Genomic DNA, 25,102 nt, shown 5'->3' with positions numbered 1-25,102 from the left:
TTCTTTTATAGGGGGAAAAAAGTGCACAGCAGTGTTGAAACAGGTCAAGTTTAATTTGTTGATATATGGTTTGTGGTCTGTACTTAGACAAACACTAAGTTCTACAACATACATAATGTCAACATGGGAAAATACCAACTTTGTCATTGCACATACCAGTAAATAAATACATTTGCTCCAGAATACCAAAGAGTTTATTCAAAAAGTCACTTAATAAAAGCACAGTTTTGCAAGTTTGTCTAAAACTTGATGATTTTGAACAAAAATAAAATGTCTGACCACTCCAAAATAGGAAAAGACAATCTTGTGCAAATAGACATACACATTCTAGGCATTATGAAAACTGGCTAAATGTATGCTCCCAACAAGGGAAGTGTCACCATCCTAAGTCCCCTTAGTCACCAAATGCAGGATTAAAGAGGCCAGAGTCGGGCTTCCCTTTCTAAGCCACTCTGTTACTCTCTAGGAAATTCTGGATCTTGGCCTCATCTCCAGCTCTGCCTGGACCTTGATAGAGAAGGAGAGAGGGACAACAGAAGAGAAGAGGAAAGGGGTGTGATGTCTTTCTTAGGAAAGAAAAAAGGCACGGTGATGAGCTAGAAAGTGATGAGAGCAAGGATCAACTTTCATTCACCCTGAATCCTACTGCAAACTGTTGACAGTCCAACCTCCTTATTTCGTAGGTGAGAAAACAGACCTAGAGAAATCACGTGGTTTGCTCAAAACCACATGGTTACTAAGTGCAGTAGTGCTTTCTGTAAGACCAACTTGCCTCTCAACTTGGTTGGAATTCAAAACCCAAACCCGTCCCAAATACTTCTGCTGTACCTTTCCCCCCATATCCTGAGATGACAGAAAATTACAAACAGGAGGTATGGAAGGACAGGTGACCACTAAACTCAAACAAGAGAGCCCATCCTTTGGCCTGTTCCTGGGGCTGCTAAAGTTCTACAAGCCAGGGCCCAGGGCAGTGTAGGGTCCCAACGCCGGGCCCTGAGTGCAGGGGAGTCAGGCCCCACTCAGTGCTGGGCACCAAACTCATTCAGCTATCTGGAAAAATGTGCCCTGAGGGCCACCTGGCATCCTGAGGTCACAGGGGCATCTCAGCTGGGGTGAAGAATTGTAGAGAGGGGCAAGCTGGTGTTCCCGCAGGAAGGGAAAGCCAGGGACTCCATCTAGGAGATGGAATTTGTGCTTGCATAGCAAAGCCGTGGACACAGCCAGCCCAGCCTCTCCCCCCACTGTAAGGAAAGCACATCACTGTGGCTTGCTAAATTCAGAACTGCCTCTAAATATATAGTAAATTCATTTAGAAGTAAATGCCCCACCATTTCCAGAGCAAAGAACGATGTCTGCGTCTACAATTTTGTTGCCCTTGTCAGTGAAGGAGGTGGGCCCCAAATGTTGTCTTCTAGCCTGTGATTGTCACACTCCCTGGCTTTTAACACCTGTCCTCAGCATGGGTCTGGACCTTACATGCTCGTTCTGAATTAGTGTCATGATTTTTAAGGCACATTCAACTAGAATAAGTTCAAATTCATCCAAAAGCACACATGCAACACACCAATTTCTTCAGGTAATGCAAAGTGGGAACTGAAGAGCTAAACTTTTGGGGATGGTGTCTTCCTAATCAGAACCTTGGGAGAAAGAGTTGGTACTTTCCCAAGTATACTTTCTGATCAAAGAGCACGAAATGAACAAAATCCACCGGTGATCATAACTACATCCTTATTCCTTTCCTATTCATCTGTAGAAATATGATTGTAATAGGAAACCTCAATTGATTGTTCACAGATTGCCCTTTGCCCCAAATACACACAGAGACACACAGACAGACACAGAGCACCTTGGAGCCAGAAGGAAAGAAAAGCCAGAATTGGGGAAGAGTTAAGGAAGTGAACTTCACTGCTCTGTAGAACTGTTTGGGGGTGTGGCCCCAGGAGGAGGGAGTTAGAGCTAGGAGCAGTTACAGAGGAGCTGCCTAAGGTCCCAGCTACCCAACACCCTTAGGGACTGCTCATTCCATCACCAAGTTCCCTGCCCAACCAAGGACCATCTGGTTAGAGGGTATGAAGGGCAAGAACTCTTCCTGTGGGAGAGGCTGAGCCCAGGTGGCCTCCAGGGGCCCTGGCAGCTTTATGAGTCTTTGGGCCCATGGCTATGAGGCCAGTGGTCAAGGAGAACCAGCATCACCAGGAATGGGGTCTTCAGAACAGACCTCCTTGCGAGGCTGGGGTCTTAAGCAGGTGACTCGAGTACTCTTGCTGGTCACTCAGTGCCCAACAGAGGGTTTTGTTGCTGAGCTACCCTTGTCCATGCCCAGGCTGGGACTCTCAGGCCACATTCCTGACCCTACGAAAACACCTATCAACCCCCTCCCCTGTGTACTAGAGGAAAAAGCAGGGGACTAGTTTTCCATTGTGCTTCTGATGAATTTTCCACTCTGCCCCAGGATCCCCTCTCTCATGAGGATCCAGAACCAACCTGTTCTACCTTAAAATCACTGACCCAGAGAAACAGCTTGACTAGACTTTAGAGATCATCTACTTTCCATCATTCTAAATGTCAGCAGGTCTCTCTTTTCAAAGTCAAGAAAGGAAGAGCCAAACTGGGACTATGGACAGGAGGACGGCGCGACAGTATTTCATTGGCAAGTGGACCAGCTCCGGTATAGAAGGTTCTAGTGCCCTAAAGATGGCCCCAAGTCAAGAGCTGTCCAGAAACTAGACCATGTTAACAAAACCTGGATCATTGGAGGGGCCTCTCACAGAGACATATGCCCCAGGTGTGGGCAGATCCCTGCTAGAACAAGAATGTCTTGCTTTAAGCACTCAACGTAGGAAAACCCAGATTACCAGGAAATGAGAGCGTACTACTCCCACTGAAGTCAGAACAACTTCACCTCAGAGCCTTGCTAACATGTTTACTTTTTAAAAAACCGACTTCTATGTAGTCTTTCCAAGCACATCTGCTCTGAAGTGGGGAACAACCCTTGCTTGCTTCCCACTGATTTCCGATCTCCATCTGGGTGAGTAGCCTCTGTCAGGGTAAATGACAAATATGCAAGACTTCCCAAGTTGTCAGAGTAGATGGTACCATCCACGGAGGAGGGCGGCGGAGGGAGAGGTCAGGCGCAGCCCTGAACACCCACAACCCACCCGTCACACCTAGGTAGCAAAATGGACAGCAGCCTTGCTGAGGCCTGCCCTCGGGGAGGAGCCAGGCACAGGCCAGTCACTATCAGACGGACATGCAAAAATCCAGGCAGCTTTCGGCAGGGAACTGCCCAGTTTCCCACTGAACATCCCTAAGTCTCCGGAATCAGGTGCACGGGCATGCGGACTGTGCCCCAGGAAGGTCAGAGAGAGCAGTTTCTTGGGGGATGGTGGGGACAAGGGAGCTGAAACTCCGAACTCTGCCCCTAACCAGCCAGGTGACCCAGGGCAAGTCCTACTTTCTAGATGATCTCTCAGCTCTTTTGTGGTTCTGAAACATTTCCTGCTCTCCTTACCCTGTCCCATTCCCAGCTAAGAAGAACCACATACAGTCCCTCAGCAACCACAGCCCAGGCTGACTGCAGTGGGAGCTGAAGCACAGGCGGGAGCTCCAGGCACGCCTACCTGTGTGCAGTCTGGGGCTGGTGTCCTGGGGTTCATGGGGTTTGTGCAGGGACTGCTCAGCAGGGAGCTCCTGGGGAACAGCCCTGTCCCACGTGCCGCCTGTATGCTGAGCCTGCGTCCTACAGGCCCCATCCTCTATAAGAGATCTGACCTTGGGGGCTGGCCTCCTGCCGCCTCTGTGCACACAGAGAAATCAAATGAGCTCAAACCCTAGCCACCAGCCAATTCCCACAGCCACAGCCGGGCCCCTGCAACCCTGGCAAGGTCCTGCCACTCACCTTTCCCCATGCCCGTAACTCTTCCCAGGCCCAGCTGAGGCCTTCTGAAGCTGGAGAACTTTGTGTAGTTGTAAGGGCCAGGCTCGGCTCCCCAGCCCTCTGCTCTGTAAAGTAGGTGTGCCCTAACACTTACACACACACACTCACTGTGCCCCTCACAGTTGGGCTGAGTGCACGGCCGGGCCCCCGCAGCCCTGCACTGTGCTTCCTCTCCCTCTACACCTCTTCCTGCCTCCCCGGCTGAAGAGGCTGCTCAGCTTGGCAAACGTGACTGCAGCAGGATACCAACCCAAGGGTCGGGGGTGGGGGCGTTGATCTTGGGGCGCAGAAAGAATTCACGCTGGTCCCTTCATATCCCCCACTCCTCTGCCTCAGCAGTGGAGGCGCAGGAGCCAGTACCTGGATGGCTGGGCCCAGGAGCCCACTGAGAGCCAAAGGGTCACCTGGCACGAGGCCTATGTACAGGGGGTCGGCAAGGCTGTCTCCGCAGGCAGGCAGCTCCACTCCAGGCTGGGCAACCCCAGAGGGCACGAGGTGGCCTCTACTCGCAGGCCAGCTTGCTGTCGAAGCTGGACAGGGCAATGGCAAAGGCCTGCAGCGCACACAATGGGTAGTTGTAATCCATGGTGAACACGTCCTCTGCTACACGGCCAAACTGCATCACAATGTAGTCCGCTGGAGCCAGGCACAAGTGTGGACAGAGACAGAAGGGCAGAGCAGGGATGGCGGAGATGGGGAAGGACAGACACCCAAATCACAAGAGGGAAGAGAAAGCGAGAAGCAGAGAAGCCAAGAGAATCCCAGAGGTAAAACACAGACCAATTGGGAGAAGTGGCAGGAGAGATGGAACAGGTGGCAGAGGAGAAAGATGCATACAAACACCAGGAGACAGGGAAGAAGAGAGGAAGTCCATTCAAAGGGTGTTCCCACGCCTGAGACTCTGCTGAGTGCACAGAATCTAGGGTCAGGGCTCCAGAGAAGGTTCCTCCACGGCCTCCCAGTCATTATGGTTAGAAAGTTCTTTACACCTAATCTAAGCCGTATAATCCATGTCCTTAAACTCTGACCTCTACGGGCAGGGCTAGGTGAGCTGAACCCTGAGCTAAGGGCCCCGGGTATCACGTGGACAGTAAAGTCAGGGCAGAAACACTCACGGTCATTGCCGTGGATGATCTGGAAGTTCTTCACGGAGGCCTGAGTGACGCGCCCATGGAAGTTGAGTACGTAGGACTGCGTGTCGTCATTCCAGACAGGCGTCTTGTTCTGCAGCTCAATGATAGTCTCCGTGTTCTTATTTTGCCAGCGTGATAGCAGCGTCTCATGCTCCTGGGAGGGCAGCCTCAGCTGAGCCAGGCCCAGGCCTTGGCACCATGACCCCCCCCAAAGAGGGATCTGCCCCAGGGGTGGGAGTCCTTAGATTTCCCTAGACCTCCAGGGCTTCTCACACTGTGTCTCCTCCACACATACACACCAGCTGGAGTTCTGCCCTTAGACGCTCATGCAGACGCTGGGATAATGGGGAAGGCGGGTGGGATGGGGTAGAGACTCACGTTGCGGGGCCGGATACAGACTCTCTCGTGAACCATGGTCATGCCTGGGACAATCACACTCATCTTCCGCGGCCCCTTGAAACCTAAAACATTTGTTTCCTAGGAAATAGCGACAGAGAACTCAACACTGGCCCTGTGAGGACTCAACTTACCTACTGGAGAGACTGGGGGGAGGGAATAAAGTTGAGCTGAGCTAGCTTCCACCACTCACATGTCTAACAGGCATCTCTAAACTTACCATGTCCGGAAGTGCGCTCCTGAATCTCCACTCTGCCCAAATGAGCTGCTCTTACAGTCCTCCTCGCTCCCCTTAAGAGCATCTCAATTCTTCCATCTGCTCAAACTACTTGGAGTCATACTTGACTCCCCCCTCTCCCTCACACCCCACTTCTAATCCATCAGCAAATGCTGTCGGCTCTCCCTTCAAATTATATTCAGAATTCAACCACTTTTCACCACCACCATCCCTCACCAAGATCACAGTACCGGCCTTTAGCTGGAATCCTTGTTTCCTCACCACCACCACCCCCCCCCCCCCGCCCCCGCGCCTTCCTCCCCGTCATCTGTTCTCCACACAGCGGTGAGTGGTCCTGGTCAGTCAGATCATTTTCCTCTTCAGTTCAGAGTAAAAGCTGACGGTCCTCCCTCGACCTGCAAGGCCTCACGTCATACGGCCCCATTACCCCCTCTCTTCACCACTCCCCTGCATTCTCTGACCTCCTTGCTATTCCCGCTGCATGCCAGGCATCCAGGATTTTGGCACTCGCTGTGTTCTCCCCGACACCTGCACAGCTGGCTCTCACTTCCTTCTGGCCTTTACCTAAGCACTACTTTGGTGGGGCCCTCCCTGCCATCCTTCCTAAAAGGACATTCATAGGCCTCGTCCCTGCTTTATTTTTTCCTTCTTACCATTTATCAGAACATATTTATTTTGCTTATATGACTGTCTTATAGCTTATCTCCCCACTAAGGGTTCACATCCCATAAGGGTCTGTATTTGTCTCTCTCTTCACTACTATCTCTTCAGAGCCTCCAATAGCACCTGGGGCTCAGTATCTGAAGAGTCAGACTGCCTCCCCAAAGCCGACCAGCAGGTGGCACCACTGGATCATACAAAACAGCTATGCATTCCCAGGCTGATGGTACCAGGTCCTCATTCTGAAATGAGATGGAGAAACCCTTTGTGTTTATATTCATTCCAATTTGGTCATCTGTGAGCTGTGTGACATTGGCAAGTGACTCAACCTCTGATCCTAGGTTTCCTCATCTATACAATCAAGAAGATAGGATGGAGCTCTTAGGTTGAATATTCAATGAGATGATAATGCAAAGGGCCTTACAGTCCATTCAGGACCTGAACACGGGAGGGAGGACTGGAAGCTTGCACCAACAGGAACCCAGGCCTTCTGCCTCCTCCTTTCCAGGAGGCATCCAGGCTGGGCTTCAGAGAGCCAGGCCTAGTCCCCAGAACTCGCCAAGCAGATGGCCAGCTGTGTCCTGTCCCAGGCAGGGGCCACTCCACTGCGCCTCCGTGTCTGCCCGTAAAGGTAGATGGGATAGGCCACAGACAGGTAGCAAGTCCTGAGGGTCACGTCTAACTTGGAGACCAGAGACCCGGGAGCCCACGACTCACGTAGCATACAGCAGCCAGCTCCTGACGTAAGGTTCCACTTTCCAAAGGAGATGATGCCTTCTGAGGGTTGACTCCATTGTCATAAACGGTGAACTTTGTGCCCATGAGGTTGGACCTGAAGGACAGGCACGATCAGCATAGGGTCATGCACCCTGTGCCCCAAGGCTGTCCTGTGGCGAGCCTGCGAAGCATTCTGGGCCGGGCCAGGAGCGGACCTGGGGGCACAGGCACACTGCGCATGGAGTCCCCGCCTCTGGAGGTGCTTCTTGGACAGAAGGCCTCAACTTGCTCTGAGTTTAATCAAAGAGCATCTCGGTTCAGTTCAGGGAAATCTGAGTTCCACAGAAAGTCTCCCTGGAGGAACAGGAGTGGCTCCCCACACGGGAGGTGAGCCACCAGAGTAGCATCTGACAAGACTGCAGAGGGGACTCAGCGCCCCAAGGAGGGTGGAGATGTTCTACTACTCTGTCCCAGCCTGTGAGCTTTGGTCCAGCCCCATCTCCAGCTTTAGCTCCTGACTGCTAAGCTTGACTTATGCTCCCAAACCGGGCACTCTTCCTCAGCACACCTTCCCTCACCTGAGGCCTAGCTCAGAGCCTTTCCCCCACCCTAAGGCTGCTTTCTCTTCCCTCAAGGGCTCACTCTCAGCCACGCCCCTTGGCACTGACCATGGGGCTAAGGCGGCTCTTCCACGGTGGCCTACGTCGTCACTGACATCCTAGGGCTTGATCCAACCCTCTTTGCGGGCCTGCATCCCCTCTGCCTAGGAGCAGCTTAGGGTAGGGCATGTGAGGCCCATCTTCAGATCGGCTCTAGGCTGGCACAGACCGGGCCTATGGTTGATCTGATAGAAACGACTTTGGGAGAGGATCGACCCCTGGCCTGGATCTCCCTCAGGGACAGGAGATGTCCTCTACAGAGCCTGCCCCTGCCTGCCCCACCCCTGCCGGCCTCCTGGGGGAGTGCTCGTACCGCAGTTTCCCGATGTAGCTGTCCCCTCCTCGAGACAAGTCTGTTGGGTCCACAGAGATGAGGTAATTGGAAGTTTTACTCTTCTTTCTCTTCCTTCCCGCCAGGAGGAACACCTTGGGAGTGGAGCAGGGTCATGTTCCAGGCCCGGCTTCCGGTCCACACACAATCACGGGTGCCACTCACACACCTGCACTCACGAGTGACTCCCTTGCTTCAGCTCTGGAACATACGTGTGTGCACACACACACACACTGACCAGGCATGGAGGCTTCTGTCTCTTTGGGGGAACTGGCAGGTCAGTGCTGGAGCTGAGGCTTCCAGTCCCATTCCAGCCCCCAGGACTTCAAGCCCACAGGGTGAAAACTGTGTGTCCAAGCCAACCTCACCTTCTTCCCATCCTCACGGTCCAGGTGCAGAAAGTAGGTGGGGTACATGCCCCGGTCCATGCCCTTCTTGTCCCGTGTGATGCGGCACTTGATGGTGATCCCCTGTGGGGCCGGCCTCAGGACGAACTCCTCAAGATCCTGGACCTCAACATCCACCGACGGCTCTGGGGCTGGGGGGCTGGGGGCTGAGGCTGCCTCCTACGGAGGAGAGAGGAGAAGCCTGAGCCCCAGGGACCCTGAACAGCTGAAACTGGTGGTCTGGTATCCAAAGCTGCCCCCAACGTGGTAATGGTGGGAGACAGGGCAGGCCCCCTGGGATGTGGACCCAGCTATCCTGGCCCTGGGACCAGCAGCTAGCTTCCTAGCCCTTCCCTCACCTCAGCAGCCCTGGGGGTGGGGAAGGAGGAAATGGGCAGGTTCTCAGGGGCCATCCTGTCCAACTCCAGCTCCCCCCAGCCCCCAGCCCGGCTGAAGAGACTGGGAGGACAGAAGAGCCCAGGCCGGAGAAGCTCCTGATAGGCACCTGGGCCCAGCCCCTGGCCCAGAAAAGCCAGCTCCCCGTCACTTCACACTCATTCCCCTCCCAGCTGGGTGACACTGCCGTCTGCCCCTCTGCTGAGCAGGAAGCTCCGTACTCACCCTGATGGACTTCCTGCTCGTCGCAGAGCTGGGGCGGGTGTTGCTGTTCAGCTGGGAGGAGCTGGAGCTGTTCTCGTCCTCATCCTCCTCCTCCTCTTCGAAGCTCATGCTGCTGGAGACGCCTGGGCCACAGAGGAGCGGGAAGGGACGAGCGGTCACACAGGCACGCCCGGTCACCGGTTCCCAGGCTCTGAGTCACCCACACGTGCAGAGCTGCATGTACACATGTGCATCCACACACTCCCACACACAACCAGATGCACACAAGGACGCTTTCTCTCTGGTGCGTACGAGAGCTGGGGCTGGTCGCTATCCCCAGGTGCAGCCCCCCTCCCAGCTTCGGCCATCAGACCCTCCCTCTCTAGCGGTCAGGGTGCCCTGTCTCCGTGTAGCAAGTCCTGAGTTGAGCTGACCCCGCACTGGGAGCCTCCACTTCTGGCCTCAGGCCTACAGAGGCCTTGGCTAGCACAGGCCATGAAATCTCGGGGAAGGCCCGACTCCTTACTCAGCCTGATGCGTGGGGCCCACCAACTCCTCTCCAAAGCCTGCCTGGGCCCCCTGGCTACATGCTTCTCCACACCTGGGATGCCATCTCCAGCCCTCTCTCCAGGAAGCTGTCCCGTGGTCGGGAAACGATGTGGGCAGCAGGTTTCCTGGGAGGATCTGCCTTGCCTCTCAGCCTCCTGGCCCCGCTCCCCCTAGCTCAGCAGACAGGGTGCACGTTTCGCAAGCAGGAGCTTTTTCAAAGGAACCAAAGGGAAAGGAAACCTGTCCCCAAACCTGGGCCTCCCTGGGGGCAGATGGGGATGGGGAGAGACAGGGCTGGGCTGCGAGCTGGTTGGTTATCTTAGTTCACACTTCCCTTAACTCAGCCTTATCAGGGGCCCCTCCCTGCCCGTTTCTCTTTGCTCTCCAAGTGTGCCCCACACCAGGGCCTGGGAGGGGCTGGAACAGACACAGGAGAGTCATGCTCCCCAAGAAGGGTGCATCTGAGAACCTGGGGCTGGGCTTGGGGGGCATCACTGGACCCCCACGGGGCTCACCCTTCCTCTGCATCGTGGCACGGACGTCCTACCCACTGGGCCGTGTGCCCCCACCAGCGGCTGTCTCCCCCTCGTCCCGGGCGTGGTCTGACTGGCCCACAGTCAGGATCCGCATGGGGCCTCGGGCCTCAGACCTGTCTTCTGCCAGTGCTGCTGGCCCGCTGGTGCCTGCAGGCCACGGACACTCCTGAGTCCCATCCAGGGGTGGGGAGGGCGGGGGGGAGAGCCTGGATTCTCAGATGTCCAGGAAGAGGGTGAGGGAAGAATGGGGGGACCTCTGAAAACTTCATTGGCAAAACCGAGTTTTTAAAAAGGAATGACAGCTGTCTGTCAGCCGAGTTTTTAAAAAGGAATGACAGCTGTCTGTCAGCCTCTTAACGATCAGTGAGCTAGGAAGGGGCATGGGCTCCGTTTCTTCTGCCGTTCCCCTACATCTGTGGCCGAGGGTAGGACTGAGATGCCTCACATCCCAGGCAGACAGCAGACAGCTCCAAAACCAACTGCACGGTGGAAAGGACGAGAGGGAGAACGAGGCCGGATCCGACACGGCAAGGCCACCACTCGGCACAGACGCGGCCAGCTCCACGTCGTCCAACCTGATCTCTCTCCCTCACACACGCAGACTCACACACGTCGTAAAAACACACAGGCCCCTCAAAAAAGCCAGGTCGGCATACACTTGCTTTCCCGAATGGAGGGGCTCCCCTCCCCCGTCAACCTTCCTGCCCAAGTTGCCACAGCTTCAGGCAGAAGCAAGGCTCTACCCAGAATGCTGCGGTCAGTCAGCTCCACAAGCCCACAGACCCCAACGCACCACTGTCCAGCCACGACCCAGAGGCCCGGAAGCCACTCCGTGTAAAGGCTTGAGGAGACAGGGTGTCTAGCCAGCAGACAGGGCTCGGGGCAGGGCCCCGTAACCGTCCTGGATCTCCAGGGATCTTCTCTGGAGAGGCAGGAGCAGAGGGCACAGACTGGTCTGTGGGGCCCAGAGGGTGGAACTGGGAGTAGGGAAGAGTCGAGGAAGCTGCCCAAGGTGGGGACGGGCTGCCGGGAGGCAGTGAGCCCCCCGGAGGGCGTGTCCCGGGCAGGGCGGAGGTAGAGGCGCTCAGGCCCCCCGGTGGGGAGCTGGACGTCACGTCCCGGCAGCCCGCGAGGCCTGCCCGGTGCCGCAGGAGCGAGGAGGCCTGCGAGCCAGCTGGGACGCGGGGCCCGGAGCGCCACGCAGGGCCCTCGCCAAGGCCTCCCACCCGGTCCCGCACCCCGAAGTCTGGAGGATAAGCCTCCCGCCAACCCCGCAGAGGGGCTGGGCTTCCTGAGGACGCCGGCAGTGAGGGCAAGCCAACCTTTGTGCCTCCCCTTCTTCTCCTTCCCAGAGGCCGCGCCCTGGCCCCCCGCCGCGGCGGCTGCCTTGGTCCTCTTGGCTGAGGCTGGCGCTGTGGGGCGGGCAGCTCCCAGGGGCACACTGGCAAGCGAGTCGGCCTCCTGAACTGCTCAGGAGAGAGCGAGGGACAGAGCGAGAGAGAGAGAGAGAGAGAGCGCAAGAGAGCGCGAGAGACAGCGAGAGAGACAGAGCAAGAGAGCGAGAGAGCGAGCGAGAGAGAGAGCGAGAGAGAGAGAGAGAGAGAGAGAGAGAGAGAGAGAGAGAGAGCAAGAGAGCGAGAGCGCGAGAGAGCGAGAGACAGAGCGAGAGACAGAGCGAGAGAGAGAGAGCGCGAGAGAGACAGAGAGAGACAGAGCAAGAGAGCGAGAGCGCGAGAGAGCGAGAGACAGAGCGAGAGAGCGCGAGAGACAGAGAGAGAGAGAGAGCAAGAGAGCGAGAGCGAGAGAGTGCGAGAGAGAGAGAGAGTGAGAGAGAGAGAGAGAGAGAGAGAGAGAGGGAGAGAGAGAGAGAGAGAGCGAGAGAGCGCGAGAGCGAGCGAGAGCGAGAGACAGAGCGAGAGACAGAGAGACAGAGAGAGAGAGAGACACGGGCGCAAGGTGAGGCCAGAGCTCCAGCACAACACTTCCCAGTTCCCCCACCACTGGCCAAGCCCCGCCAGGGCCTCCACATGCCGTCTCTGCCAGGCAGGCCAAGCGGGAAGGAGGCGGCACCACCCCAGCCCCCGCGGGGTGCTAAGTCAACAGCCTGGCCCGCACCACGGCCAACCCAGAAGCAGAGCAGTCTGGGAGGGGGTGGGAGAGCGTCTGGGAGAATGTGGGCCATCGAAATGGTGGGTGAAAGACAGAGAAGCTGCAGCCCCTGGGAGAGACCACAGCGAGGGCCAGCACCCCAGGGAGCTGCACTGGCCGTATGGGATGAGCCCGAGGCAGGACAGTAAGGGACAGGAGCCGCACGCCAACAGAGAGGTCTCGGAAGGGCCACTGCTGGGCGTCTCCACGCTCTCCACACTTCAGAACCCCAATCTGCTCAGGGTCCTTGGGTGGTTTCCTAGTGCTCACAAGATGACCACCGACATCCTTCTGCAAGTCTGGCCTTCCCCTTGGTCTAACTGCGCACTCCTCAGCTCCCGGGCACCCCAAGTCCCAGGCACACCAGGCTCTTCCGGTGCCTTGTACGTCCTGGACTCCCTTCCTGCCACGGGGCCTTGCTCTTGCGGTCTCACCGCCTGAACCGCCCTCATTGCTCCCGCCCACGCTCCCACCAACTCCCATTCATCCCGCAGATTCCAGCTCAGACATCATCTCCTCAGGGAAGCCCTTCTCTGGCCGCTAGCCTGGGAGCAGGCTCTCTGCCATTCACTCACTGGGCCCGGCTTCTTTCTGCAAAGCACACCTATAACAATCTACTTCATTCTCTCTCTCCTCCTAGACCTTAGGGTCCATAAGAGAACAGAGACCACATCCGTTTGTGCTCACCCTGGACCCGCAGCCTCTAATCCAGAGCCTGACACGAATAGACCCTCAATAAACATTTAAGCAATGGGTAAATATACAACATGAATGAGCATGGCCAGTAGGTCAGAAACTCATTACTGGGATAAACTGTCCGTTCTGATTTATGTCAAACTCCCTCATCTTCTTCTGAGAATGATCCCCTTGTATATAACACCAAGAGCCAGCAGAGGGCAGAGCAGGAGGCAGCAGAGGCTACAGGGGGCAGGGCGGGCGGGGCTCCTGGAAACCGGAATCCCACGTCAGCCAGCTGGGTGAGGGGCCTCCTCAGAGCTGGGGAAGCCGGGGCCGTGGAGAAGACCCAGCCCGGTCTGGAGTGGCAGCGGGGGACAGCATTCAGCTGAGTGGCTCTTGGAACACACCACGGCTGCTTCAACTTTCAAAGCCCTGAGACACAATTTTCCTCACTTTACAGGGCAGGAAACAGACCCAGAGAAGGTAAGTGACTCGCTCATGGGGACCAGCGAGCAGATGACAAGTGAGCAAGCTGTCTTCTGACTTGGGCCGTTCGCTCTGTCTCAGAGGGGCTGCAGTCTTTCTGAGGGGCTGGCCCCACCCGGCACACAGTCGGTGCTCAAGAAACACCTGCCAAAGTGACCGCACAGCTGTGACCTGCCAGACTCTCTCAAAGCCTCTAGACGTTGGCCCTGGCGCCAACTGGCAGGGCCCGAGGTCCCAGGAGCAGGCTCCCCTCCCACGGGCAGCCTCGGATGGCCAGGTGCCAGGCTCCACTGGATGCAGAACGGCGGGGGCCTTCTCTGCAAGGCACTTCTGCCACCCTTGCGCCGGCACCCACAGACGAAGCACGCGGAGAAGGCTGCCAGGTTAGGGTGGGGCCGGAGGCCAGTTCCATGTGGAGCAGAGCTGGGACTGCCTCCCAGAGACTGACCCTCCCCTGAAGGGCCTCTCAGGTGGAGCACAGACACGCCAGCTGTGGCCCGAGCTGCTGAACTGAAGCACACAGGGGCGTTACTGTGAAGGGGCCCCGAGGCGAGGCAACGACCAGTAAACTGAAGGGGCTGGAGGCAGCACGCCCTGAGGAAGCCGCAGAAGGAGGGGAACACCGTGGCTCCCTCCAGCTGCAAAAGCCAGATGCCTGCAACCTTCTTAGAGTCACTGGCTGATGGAGAAGCCCCCGTGGTTGCCGGCACCAGCAGGGGGCAGCGGGGACTGAGTCTGAGTCCTCCTTTCAGGCTCAGAGAGACCAACCCTCTGCTCAGCGCAGGGTCCGGAGCAGGAAGGAGGGAGCCGAGCACTGGGATGCAGTGGAGCCACCCGGTCCCCGGGCCCAGGATGAGCTGCCGCGAGTCCCCTGGCGAGACCCAGGGTGTACAAACACAGACGGGGGCTGCAGGCTGCTGGCTAGCACGGCTCCGTGCCCGCACCCGCAGGCCAGAAGCCAGGACACTGAGGGTGTGGGGAGGCCAGGGCGGGGAGGCCACAGGTGTCTGCCATAAGAGGCACTGGGCAGGCGGGAAGCTGAGATGGATTCCTCTCAGGAGGCAGCATGCTGGCGGGGAGCAGACTGTTCTGCTCCTGGGAGCTGCCTCCTGCTCTCAGGGAAATGTTTCAGATCAGAAGCCTGGACTTTTGAACTCCGGGGTCCATAAAGCTGGACCTTCTGGCCCCGGCACCGGACTCAGCAGCCCAAGGCTCCAGGTCCCAGCCTCCCTCCGCCTGCCCCACTCAGCTGCCCACCTGGGCCGGGAGTCATACTCGGCCTGGGCACCCCTGACAGGATGAGCCCCCCGCCTACTCAGGGCAGCAGGAAGTCCCGGACGGGCTCCCCAAAGCCGTGCTGGGGTCTGAAGCTGCAGCGCAGGGGCCTCCCCAGGCTGTCCCAAGGGCGGGGTTTACCTTGGTAGCTGGCACTGCCGCTGCTGCTGAGGTAGGACTCCACCAGGGGGGCCTGCTCCTCCGACTGCCGGGCCCGCCGGCTCCGGGGCCGCCCGTCGGCATTGGCCTGCACCATCAGGGGCTCCTGGCGCTTCTTCTTTTGCTTCTGCTCCAGCAGGGCCCGCTACAGAGGCAGCGGACAAGCACAGGGGTCGGCGGGCCCTGAGAGGGCCGACCGCCTCGCCCAAGGGAAGGTGCCCAGCCTGGGACCGGAGAGGACCTGCTCTCTCGGCTCGGTTCCAGAGGTCACAGTGCGGTCCACAGCCCACCCTGGCCTCATGTCCTTGGTGCCCCAAGACGTGGGGTCCAGCGGAAGCTGGCAAGTGTCAGCCCAGGCAGCTGCCCTGGCAGGATCACGGCACAGACGTCCAACTGCGGTCACCCAAGCTGCCCGCCGGCAGAAGCCCCAGATGCCGGGGCAGTGCTAATGCCGAGCTGGTAAAGGAGAGAGCTTGCCTCTCTTCTCCTGGGAGGGGCCCCTCTCCCCACCAGACAGGATCACCCCAGGAAGGAGGACAGCCCTCCCCCCGGCCCAGACTCTGGCCGGGATAGCCAGCGCTGACCACCCTTCCGCCCGGCTCCAGCCTCACTCACCTGCCGATCGAGCTTCTGCTGCCGCAGGTTGCTGCCCTCATCATCTAAGACACTGCGGACGGAGAGACGAGTATTCAGGGCCTGCCCACAAGGAGCCAGGACAGCCCAGAGGCCAGCCCCAGCCATGTCTGCTCTCTTTAAACCCCTCCCGTCATGGCTGCTGGGCATGGGAGGGGGAGGAAGGGTGAAGCTACTATCTGGGAACCAGCTTGAGACATGAAGCCATGAGCCATCTTTCTGCCACTTTGGGGACTTATCTCCTGCTGGGATGCCTGCTCCCCAAGGACTTCCCAGTCCGCCCTGCCCCAGTAAATACAGAGGAGACATTCCCCTTGGGTCCATGAGAAGGGCCAGGCCTGACTGAGATCCAGAGGCATCAGGCACAAGCCAGGCCCGAGGCTGGGCTTCAGACCCAAGGGCCTGTCCCTCCAGCTCCATCTTTCCGTCCTTTCTGGTGGAGGTTGGGTCTTCTGAAGCAGACTCTCTCCCCACCCGTTTAAGGCAAACTCCTGGCTCTCCAGGTGGTAAAGTGGAAATGCTGACACTGCCCACCCCCCCACCTCCCCCCACTTAAAGAGGACTGAAGGTCCCCTCATTTGGGAGAGTGAAACTATGACACCAACCAGTCCCTCGGGAAATGGCTAGGGCTAGGTGCAGATGTGCGCAGGGCAGACACAGCACAACAACGCACAGCCCGTCAACCGGCCACCAGGCCCTTTCCCTGGCCACAGACACAGCGTGGGCGGCTGCAGGGCATCAAATCCTTGAGTCCCTACCTGCGGTGTTGGGACGGGCAGCATCATCTCGCACAGACCAGCTCTGCTGCCAAGTGAGGCAGAGCACAAGTAGGGATCCCCAACCACTTAACTTTGTTTCTAGTCTAAGACACATGCATGAGACCTAGGCCCAAACCTATAAAGCCAAGGTCAGGACAGCTGCGTGGGGTGGGGTTGGAGCCTGAGGATCTGAGCTCTGGGAACTCCAGGCTGCCCTGGCCCAGTTATTCCAGAGCCTGACCCTGAATCAGACCTTGTGGGGATGCCTGCACAGGTATGTCCAAGTGTGTTGGGTCTGTGTGTGAGGCTGCAGGAATATCTCATGCGTGTGCACTGGGAGATGTGTGAGGGCATCTACATGTGTAAGCACATACCTGAACATAAATGCATGCAGACACCCGTTTAAGAGGTGGGTGTGCTTGTGTGTAGCTGAGTACAGTACACACGTAAGGGGGAAAGATGAGGTCACATCACCCTGAAGACAAGGTGAAGCATTTCCACCTACTTCTGACAGCAGTAGCCCTTTCCAACTGGAACAATCGACCTGAAACGTCGTCTCAGCTCAGGCAAACTACTTGTGCTGCGGAAGCCAGCCAAAGGGTGGCAGCAAGTCCACGGATTGCAGACAGCCCACCACCCACCTCTGGCTTCACCTCCCTGGCCACAACCTGTGAAGACTGCATATTTTGAACTAGCAGCTGTCCGACCTACTTGCCATCAGGGAAGGACTTTCCTGATGCCCATGGGCTGCTCTACACGCAAGAGGAGCCCCAGCTGTGATCTGGGGCCCTGCACAGAATCTCAGCCTCATTCACCAAACCCTCAGCTGCCAGAGCACAGGAGAACACACTACTCAACAGACACGCTTCTAGTCAAGGCCTCAGTCTACCTAAAGTAGCCCCCCTGCCTAAGAGCGCACAGCTGCACATGGCCTCCCTGAGGGCAATGCCAGGCCCAGAGGACAGGAATAGCTCTGAAAAACCCCAGCTGGCTGGGGTGGTGAGTATCCCATCACAGAAGGCCACACCACAGGCTGGAGGGGGGCACCAGGGTGAGCAGGGTGCCTGGGAGCCCTGTCAGGTAGCCTCTGGGACCTGAGGCTGACTAGAGAACGCAAGGGCGAAACGTCTTCAAAGGGTGAGTGTGCAACACCACTGTCCGCTGTGGTCTGTGGCTTCCAGGATATGGGTGACAACTACAGTCTGGCTCTGTGTGCCACCTGGCCGAGAGGAGCAACGGGGCCTGAAATCCAACTGTGCCCTGCTTGCCTAGCTCTGTGCCTGGCCCACACAGGGAGGCCCACCAGCTCAGGCCTGTCCTGGTGGTTGGGCCACAGGAGGCCATGTCACCCCCCACAAGGCAGTGCTGGCTCCTCCCCTTCCTGCCAGCAGGAGAGGCCATTCCCTGGCTCACCGGGATGACGCGAGCCACTGCGCTCTCACAGGACAGGCCCGGGGGCAGTCCCCTGGGTCGTCCCCAGCCCTGGGCTTGGCTGAGCAGGACACAGACGATTATTCCCACGGTGCTGACACCATGAAAGGCGCTGACCCCTAACATGGAGGGGCGACATCCCGCTGAGAGGTAAGCTCGCGTTAGCAATGCCACCTCCAAACTGCCGGTCACGGTGGCTGCTCGACTCAGCCATGAGGGGAGGACGTCTTCCTACCACAGGCCACCGTCCCACTCCCATGGAGTTTCCACGCAGTTCCACGAAAGCATCACTTCCTCTTCCTCTGTCCCCACCCCATTCCCTGACGGGGGAGAATGACAAAGAGCCTTAGGCTTTAGTAACACTGGTCAGCAGGTACGGTTATAGGTAGGATGGACTTAAGTCACTGGCCTTCAAAGAAAGACAGATGAACACAAGGGTGAGGCTTCTGAAGAGATTCCAAAAACTCAAGACACCCCAGAAGCGCCTGGAGAGCCACCCACCTCCTCTTCCCTCAGCACCAGGCGCGCTGCAGGAGTGGACGATGCAAGGCTGGGAGAAGCCACACGTGCTCGGTGAATAAGGACACGCCTGGCTGAGCAAGACCCATCCAGGAGGGCCGGCGATCCAGCCGAATGAGGAGGCTCCGAGAGCGGGCAGCGCCACGCACAGGACAGCAGGCTCCTGGTACGGCACGGCGTTTCCAGGAGAGCCGCAGAGGCACCAGGTGGACCACATCACCCAGCAGGGGCAAGCCTGTACCGGGTGGTGTTTCTGCCTGACAACAACGTATCCGGAGCACACTACATCTGTCCCTGGTGAAGGACAAAGACTCCCCTGGGACAGCAGAACGGAAGCTCCTCTCTCCTCCGCAGCAGGCCCAGGCCCCCTCCCCTCCCCGTCCACCAGATGTCCCTGCCTTCCCATCTCCTGTGATGGAATCTCTCCTAGGCATCTTCCTTCCTCAGGACACACCCAGGCCTGCCTCTTTCTGACGGCACTGTTCTAGACAGCACTAAACGATAACCCTGAGAGCAGACGGTAATGGCTTTTTAATGACTCAGGCTCCTATAATGGAACCACTGCCCAGCCCAGGCTGCCAGCTGCAGCCCCGCCAGGAGACTCAGACAGGAGACAGGGCACTGACGGATGGGTCTTCCAGCTGACCCTGGCGGCTCCTTCACGACGGTCACCTCTTGCTGAGGGGCAGACCAGGGAGGCCCAGGGAAACACCGGTCACTGGCTCATGAAGGCCAGAGAAACCTGGTCTGCTGTGTCCACCCGTCCATTTGCTCTGCCCAAGGCCAACCAAGTGGCCCCCTCACCTCCCAGGAGACAGCCCCTCCACATCCCCTTGCTTCTTCTGAGGCGCCAGACAGGTATCCAAAGAGTGAACCGTGTGTGACAACAGAAGAGTCAGGGACATTTCCCCCACGGCTGGAACAGCCACACTTGGCCAACACAGTTAGGAAGCGGGTGCCCCCTCTCTTAGACCCCACCTCCATGCTGCAGCTCATCCACCAGAGCTGACCAGAGGCCTGGTGGCCAGGCCAACCTCAGGCCAGGCCAACTCTCCACGCCCATTCCCCGCCCTCTGCCCTCCTTCCTTCCCCTCAGTCACAGTGGAACCTGCCCCTGCTGGATTCAGGCAATCAGGGAAGTGGGCTGTCAGGGGAGGAAAGACCACCCAATGTGCCTGGCTGCAAACTCTGTGGTGCATGCCAGACCCCACCCGCCCACCCAGCATGTCTAGATCTGTGGCTTCTGCTGCCGAGTGGCTAACTGGAACATTGCGGGAAAGACACACGGTGAGGCAGCTCCAGAAGGGAGAGGACCACGCTGCTCGCAAGAGTTCCAGCCTCACAAGATGAGGCGTCTCCATTCCAGCCACTGGCTCCCAAACTCACCAGGTGAATCCAAACTGCTGGGGGCACTCAGCCTCACCTGATAATTCAGACCTGCTGGGGAAGATGCCCCACAATGAATCCTCCACCTTACACTTCCTTTTTTAAAGCAAGTGACTCAGGTGATTCTACTGCTCAGCCATGCAAACAGAGACCAGGAGCCAGAGCTGGGGATCTCTAAAGAACAAAAAAGAAACTGAGGAGCTGCCCTAAGGCTGGAAGCATGCAAACACAGCCTTCTGTTCAGATGGGGGAAGAAATTACAGTGTGCAGATCAGTGTGGCCCCAGGTAAGACCGTGTGGAAGGGGTCGACTGAACAGCTAGAAGGGACGTGACCGTTAGGGTCAGGCCAAGTGTGCAAGTCAGGGCACACGTCCGCGGACCTATCAGAAAAGACAGGAGGACAGTACAGCCAGGCTTCCGCGTGGAGCTGGAGGGACCGGCAGCGATACCATGCGGGGGAGACAAAGCCACGTAAGCGGTGTGCCAGGCCAGTCAGACGGACAAAGGTTCTGGCAACAGTGCGTCATGCCATCATCAAAGGAGGTTTCTAGCATCATGCTTCTCTTGGTTAACGAGTTTATCGATGACCTGACACAAGGCAGCCCTCTCAGCAGACTTACAGGTGACACAAAGTAGAAGAGATACTAACTGTTCACTAAGAGAGTAGGAACTCAGAAGACCCTGGAAACCTAACAGGAAGTGGCCAAGCCTTACAGGTGGGCCCCCAAACCCAGGTCTTCCCACGCAGGCACAATGGAGGAGACAGGGCTTGACAAGCAGCCCGATGAAAGACTTTGCGGTTTTGTTTACAGAGGCCTTGAGGTGACTGATCAGTATCAAAGCCATCCCACGGGGGTACCGAGGCCTGGAGGACAGCGACAGGAGCAGGGGTCCAGAGAGAGGGAGTAAAAGCCTCACTCTGCTCGGTGCTGGACAGCTGGACAGGCCACACCCAGGCCCCCGCCGGCGGCTCCAGGATCCGCGCTGGAGGAGGGCAGAGACCAATCTGAGGGCATCACAGGATCCCTGCTCCCTGAATCATCTGCCAACCTTGTGCGTCCTCCTTCCACCCCAGGCAGCAGCAGGAAGACTTCCCAAAGACGCTCAGGGTGGGAGAGGAGACAGACTCCCTGCGGAACTGGGAGCGGAGATTCTGCTCTTCCTTCCCGTTGCCAGAAGTGAAGCAGTGGGCCAGAGTCTGGGCACCTCTGAGGCTCCGCCCAGAGGGAGAACTGAGAGTCAGAGTCTTGTTTAATAAGTAGTCATTCCATTCCCCGGTAAGCAGAGTGAGAGGAGGGGGATCCAGGAGGATCTTAACGAGGACCAAGAGGAGGGGAAACCCAGAGACGGGCTTAGGCTCACCACCGCAAGGGAGGATTTTCTAACGTTCTCGTCCACCTGAATGGAGGTTGTTCGCACGGATGCTACACAGGGAGCATTCACACAGAGGACCGGACAGCCTGTGAGGGCCACTCCTGCCTGAGGTTCTCATTCTCTGACCTAGAGCTGTGCTTTTCCAGCAGCACTCAGAAAGCCCCATTGTGAGGGGAGAGTACTGCAGCCCTTAGGTGTGCTGAGAACACAGGTGTGGCACCAGGAAAGCCAGGAAGTCCTAAAATCCACCTGGGGATGCCACTTTGATTCAAAGTAGTGGGCATCACATCCATGCTGGGTCATGCCAGGCAAACAGGCTGCTCTCCAGATGCAGTTCCTGGTCTCCAGTTCACGGCCCAGTGAGGGAGAGAGCGGGCAACGGCCGCAGGACTGTGCAGACAGAGCACTGAGGACAGGGCTGGCCATCACGCCCACGCTCCAATACACCTGTGGGCAGCAGGCTTTCCTGACTCTCAGCGCTCCACCTACAACCCATAAAAAGTTGTAAAATCATGAAGCAGGGACAGTTAATGCTCCTCAAGAACACAGGTGAAGACAGAATGGCAGAAATAGAAATCAGCAGTAGTAACAATAGAAAAAAAGGCAAAAAGCTATTCCAACTGCTACACTTTATCAACTAAATGGCTCGCTTCTAAGTCAACGTGAGATTAATCTGTGATCATTATAAACTGAGTCACAATTACCCTTAAGATGATTATCACCAGCTGTCACTGCTTCAAAGAAAAGGAGCCGGGCCCAGGGGACGCAGGTGCAACCACCAAAGAGAGAACAGAGCCCTCACCAGGAGAGCTAACGAGATATCGACCGACCTGTGGTCCCCAAGCCAAATGACACATTCCGGTCTGACATGAGGGAAACCCCACACGAAAACACGTGCACACGTACCCATCCCCCTCATCTGCAAGTGCACTGCCTTGCCGCCTTCCGTCCCACTTTTCTCTGTAATCAGGCAGGCATGTGGCTTTGACTGCAATCAGCAGCCCTGCTAGTGCAAAAGGCCATTTGCATCTCCTCTCAGCCGGATCTCCCCATTCTGGAAGTCTACACCCAAGTCCAGCGCTTTCCCAGGCACAGTACAGGCTCAGAAAGGCCCCAGCAAGGCAGGAGAGAGTCTGGCAACTTCTGACTACAGCCCGTCCCCAGCTAGACACCTACCCTCCCTGCCACAGAGCAAGAAGGCAGGGTGGCAGAGCACTGGGACAGTGCCCAGGGCAGGGCCACAAGGGTGCCAAGCTGCTCCCTGGGGCTGGGCTTCGGGGCGGCAGGATTCTGTGCTCCAGATGGAGTGTGTGGGCTCAAGAAAGGAATGAGGGGATGGCATTGCTGGGCCTAGGCTGGGGCAAGTGCCAATTCACTCTCTGCAGGATGCCAGTGCCTGGGCACTCGCCGCCGGAGGACAGAGCCCTTTTCCAGAGACGACCCGACCTCCCTAGGGCCCTCTTTCCCAGAGGCAGGCTTACGCCTCCCCAGTTTGAGGCAGACTTTCTCTAAGACCTGTGTACTCACTCTACAAGTTGCTTTGGTCCTTGGCTCCTGGGAGAGGCTTCCTTGAACCACGACCTGGCCTGGCCCCCAGCTTGCCATGATCTAAACACGCCGTCATATCCCAGCCCCATGTGCTGCCCCTGTCCTCCCTGCCTCCTGAGTTAGTCTGTGGCCACCACCCTGCCATCAGCACCCCCGTTCAGGTACTTCCCCAGCACTAGAGGCCTCTGAGCCCACAGGCACTGTCCAGGCACCTCTGCTGGGTGATTAGAAAAGGTTAATGATACTCTTTGTGGCGGCACTGTCTTCTGGAAGGACCTTAGCCCACATGTTGTCAAGAAGGCCAGGATGCTCCGGAAACGACTTGTGCCCCCAGCCGGGATGCCCTGTGCAGGGTGACAGCCCTCCTAAGTCAGCACAGCCCCGGTCCCCTGATGGGAGAATCTCCTGGTCTATGCGAGACTCTGAGGTGTGACTGTATACGTCCACCGGAAACCCTGGGTTGACCCGTGTGTGTGTTGGTGGGAGGGGCACCCACAAATTCTAACTTGGGAAGCCCTGAAGCCCCCAAAGGTGCTGAGATTAGAGACAACAATTCTCAAGAGAAACTCTGAATCCCCAGGCCAGTGACAGGCGCTTCTTTGTAGAAGGATCTGCTCTTAACAAGCCTCAGGCAGTTTCAGCTGGTTTCCATTTTGGATGCTGTCTGGACAGACTCATAGAAGAGCTCTGTCAGAATTACTTTCTATCAGTGACTGGAATCAGTTCACTTTGAGGGTAGGCTGTGATACAAGGCAGGTCTGGAGAGTCTGTGCCTACCAGCCACAAGCATGTGCACCTGGGCCAGGCAAGAACACAGTGGACCTTAGCAGTGGGCACCCCTTTTACACACATGCCTCTCAGGGGAGGCCTGGAGATAGCCCCGTAGCCCATGGCAACCAAGGAGCCAATGGGTGGCCAAGGATCTGGTGCTGCCATGGCAATGAGCTCTTTTCCAGTGGTAATGAAGAGAATGGAGTAGAGTGGATGTAGAAAGGCCTGCACCTGTGCAAGCCCCAGGGACCCCTCCCCCACCCCGACCTCCACACAGGCAGGAAAGCCCAGCTGTCCTTGGGGCAGACCACAGCATCAGGGAACACAGGGTGGCCATGCTTCCCTGAGTGTGCCTGGGTTCCTAGGTGCTCTTGTGCACGTGAAGGCAGTTCTCACATATTGTGAGTTGGCGTGTGTCCAGGTGTAAACCAGTTAGCAAGTGGATTTCTGACTCTCTGAAAGATATGAGTAGTCTTGTGTGTGGGTAGTGGGAGGCAGGTATTCCCAATATAGGATGTGTATGTGCACGGATAGGCAGGAGTACACCTGTGTGAGCCCGAGAATCTGTGTGTGTGTGTGTTTGTGTAGCAATACATGGTGCTTCTATATAAAAGCAGTCTGTGCTTTAGGTTCGGAATGACTGTCTCCAGGAATTCATGCCCTGAGTGTGTGAACTGACCAGCAGGAGAGTTTTGGTCCTGTAGATGCATGCCTGCAGATGTATGGGTGTGTGTACGCCGCTATACTGGCGTAAGACCGGTGTGCTAGGCCTAGGAGGGGGCTCAGCACCGTTCACTCCCTCCCCAGGCGGCCACATGGCACTGACTGCCCCAAGGCCCACACAGGCCCAGAGCACTGGCCTCTTCCAGCAACCCCGGCGGATAAGTGGGGGAGCGGAGCACGCTAGTTCAGTCCACTGGGGCCCCCAAAGTTGGGACAGGAAGGCCCAGAGCCTCCAACCCGCGCCCCCGGGGCTGGGCCAGATGAAGAGGGTACAGCTGCCCTGCGCCCCAGTCCAGTGTCCCCAGCCAGCCCTGCGCTCCGAGTTCGGGGTGGTGGGCACCTTGGCCCGGCACCCCCGACCCTGCCCCAAGCCCTCAGCGTTGGAGGGTGGTGGGCCAGGCCCGAGCCCCCGAGTCGAAGAGAAGGTGGGGGCCGGCGCCCGCGTACCTGTAGGGAATCCAGTCGGAATGCGGCTTGGAAGTCATGTCTCTCGGGCGCGGGGTGGCAGCTGCGGCTCCGGAGGCCGGGGCCAGCGGGGGCCGGCGCGGGGGCCCTGCTCAGCTCCCGGGCCGCCCAGGGCCGCATCCTCCCGGGCCGGAGCGCTGGGCCCCGCCGAGGCCCGCGCTGCACGCCAGGGCCCCGGCCGCGGGCTCGGCGAGCGACTGCCTGCGCGGCGCGATGGGCGAAGCGGCGGAGTGCGCGGGGCCGCCGCCGCCGCCGCCGCCGCGGGCGGGCGGGCGGGCGTGCGCGCGCGTGGAGGCGGGAGAGGCCGTCCGCACCGCCCGACGCCGCCAGAGGGGCTGGGTTCCGCGCCCAGCGCCCGAGCTCTGCTTGGTAGCAGCGGCGGCCCGCCCCCTTCTCCCTCGCCCCGCCCCCGGCGGAGACCCCACCCCCAGACCGGCTTCGGCGTCCCAAACGCCCCCATCCCCCTCACCGAAAGCCCGGGTCCCCAGGCTCCGCACACGTGACGGCGCCTGAGCCCACTTTGGGTGAACAGGTGCTGTCACTGGGCGGGTCTCCGACCTCAAGCCTCACTTTCTCCTTCTGTGGAACGGGGATAATTCTAACAC

The 25,102-nt window shown here is 57.9% G+C and overlaps 1 protein-coding gene across 5 annotated transcripts; it reads right to left on the bottom strand.

Moving 5' to 3' along the window:
* Positions 1-32: 32 nt before the first annotated feature.
* TUB (TUB bipartite transcription factor) lies at positions 33-24,768 on the bottom strand. 5 transcript variants are annotated; one of them, XM_073808569.1, is made up of 11 exons: positions 24,480-24,768; positions 15,504-15,555; positions 14,871-15,033; positions 11,465-11,608; positions 9,079-9,200; positions 8,440-8,637; positions 8,054-8,166; positions 7,082-7,196; positions 5,449-5,547; positions 5,053-5,161; positions 33-507 (listed from the first exon to the last, which is right to left on the bottom strand). In XM_073808569.1, the coding sequence occupies exons 1-11, from the start codon at positions 24,515-24,517 to the stop codon at positions 443-445; spliced, it is 1,218 nt and encodes a 405-aa protein (XP_073664670.1). In that variant the 5' UTR covers positions 24,518-24,768; the 3' UTR covers positions 33-442. The 5 variants fall into 5 exon arrangements, with proteins under 5 accessions (XP_073664670.1, XP_073664669.1, XP_073664668.1 ...); XM_073808568.1 differs by having other exon boundaries at positions 5,053-5,224; positions 24,480-24,765; XM_073808567.1 differs by having other exon boundaries at positions 33-4,573; positions 24,480-24,765.
* Positions 24,769-25,102: the final 334 nt, after the last annotated feature.

This window comes from Tursiops truncatus, chromosome 8 (genome assembly GCF_011762595.2).
Source record: "Tursiops truncatus isolate mTurTru1 chromosome 8, mTurTru1.mat.Y, whole genome shotgun sequence".
Classification (NCBI taxonomy): Eukaryota; Metazoa; Chordata; class Mammalia; order Artiodactyla; family Delphinidae; genus Tursiops; species Tursiops truncatus.
The sequence above is the reverse complement of the archived record's forward strand: the minus strand, read 5'-3'. Positions and strand labels throughout refer to the sequence as shown.

Excerpts from the sequence above, each read along its gene's own strand:
- TUB (XM_073808566.1), bottom strand. The coding sequence starts at position 24,517 with ATGACTTCCAAGCCGCATTCCGACTGGATTCCCTACAG. Across the intron at positions 15,034-15,503 it reads AGCAGAAGCTCGATCGGCAG|CGGGCCCTGCTGGAGCAGAA; the intron begins GTGAGTGAGGCT and ends CTGCCTCTGTAG. Across the intron at positions 9,201-11,464 it reads GAAGAAGGGGAGGCACAAAG|GCGTCTCCAGCAGCATGAGC; the intron begins GTTGGCTTGCCC and ends TCTGTGGCCCAG.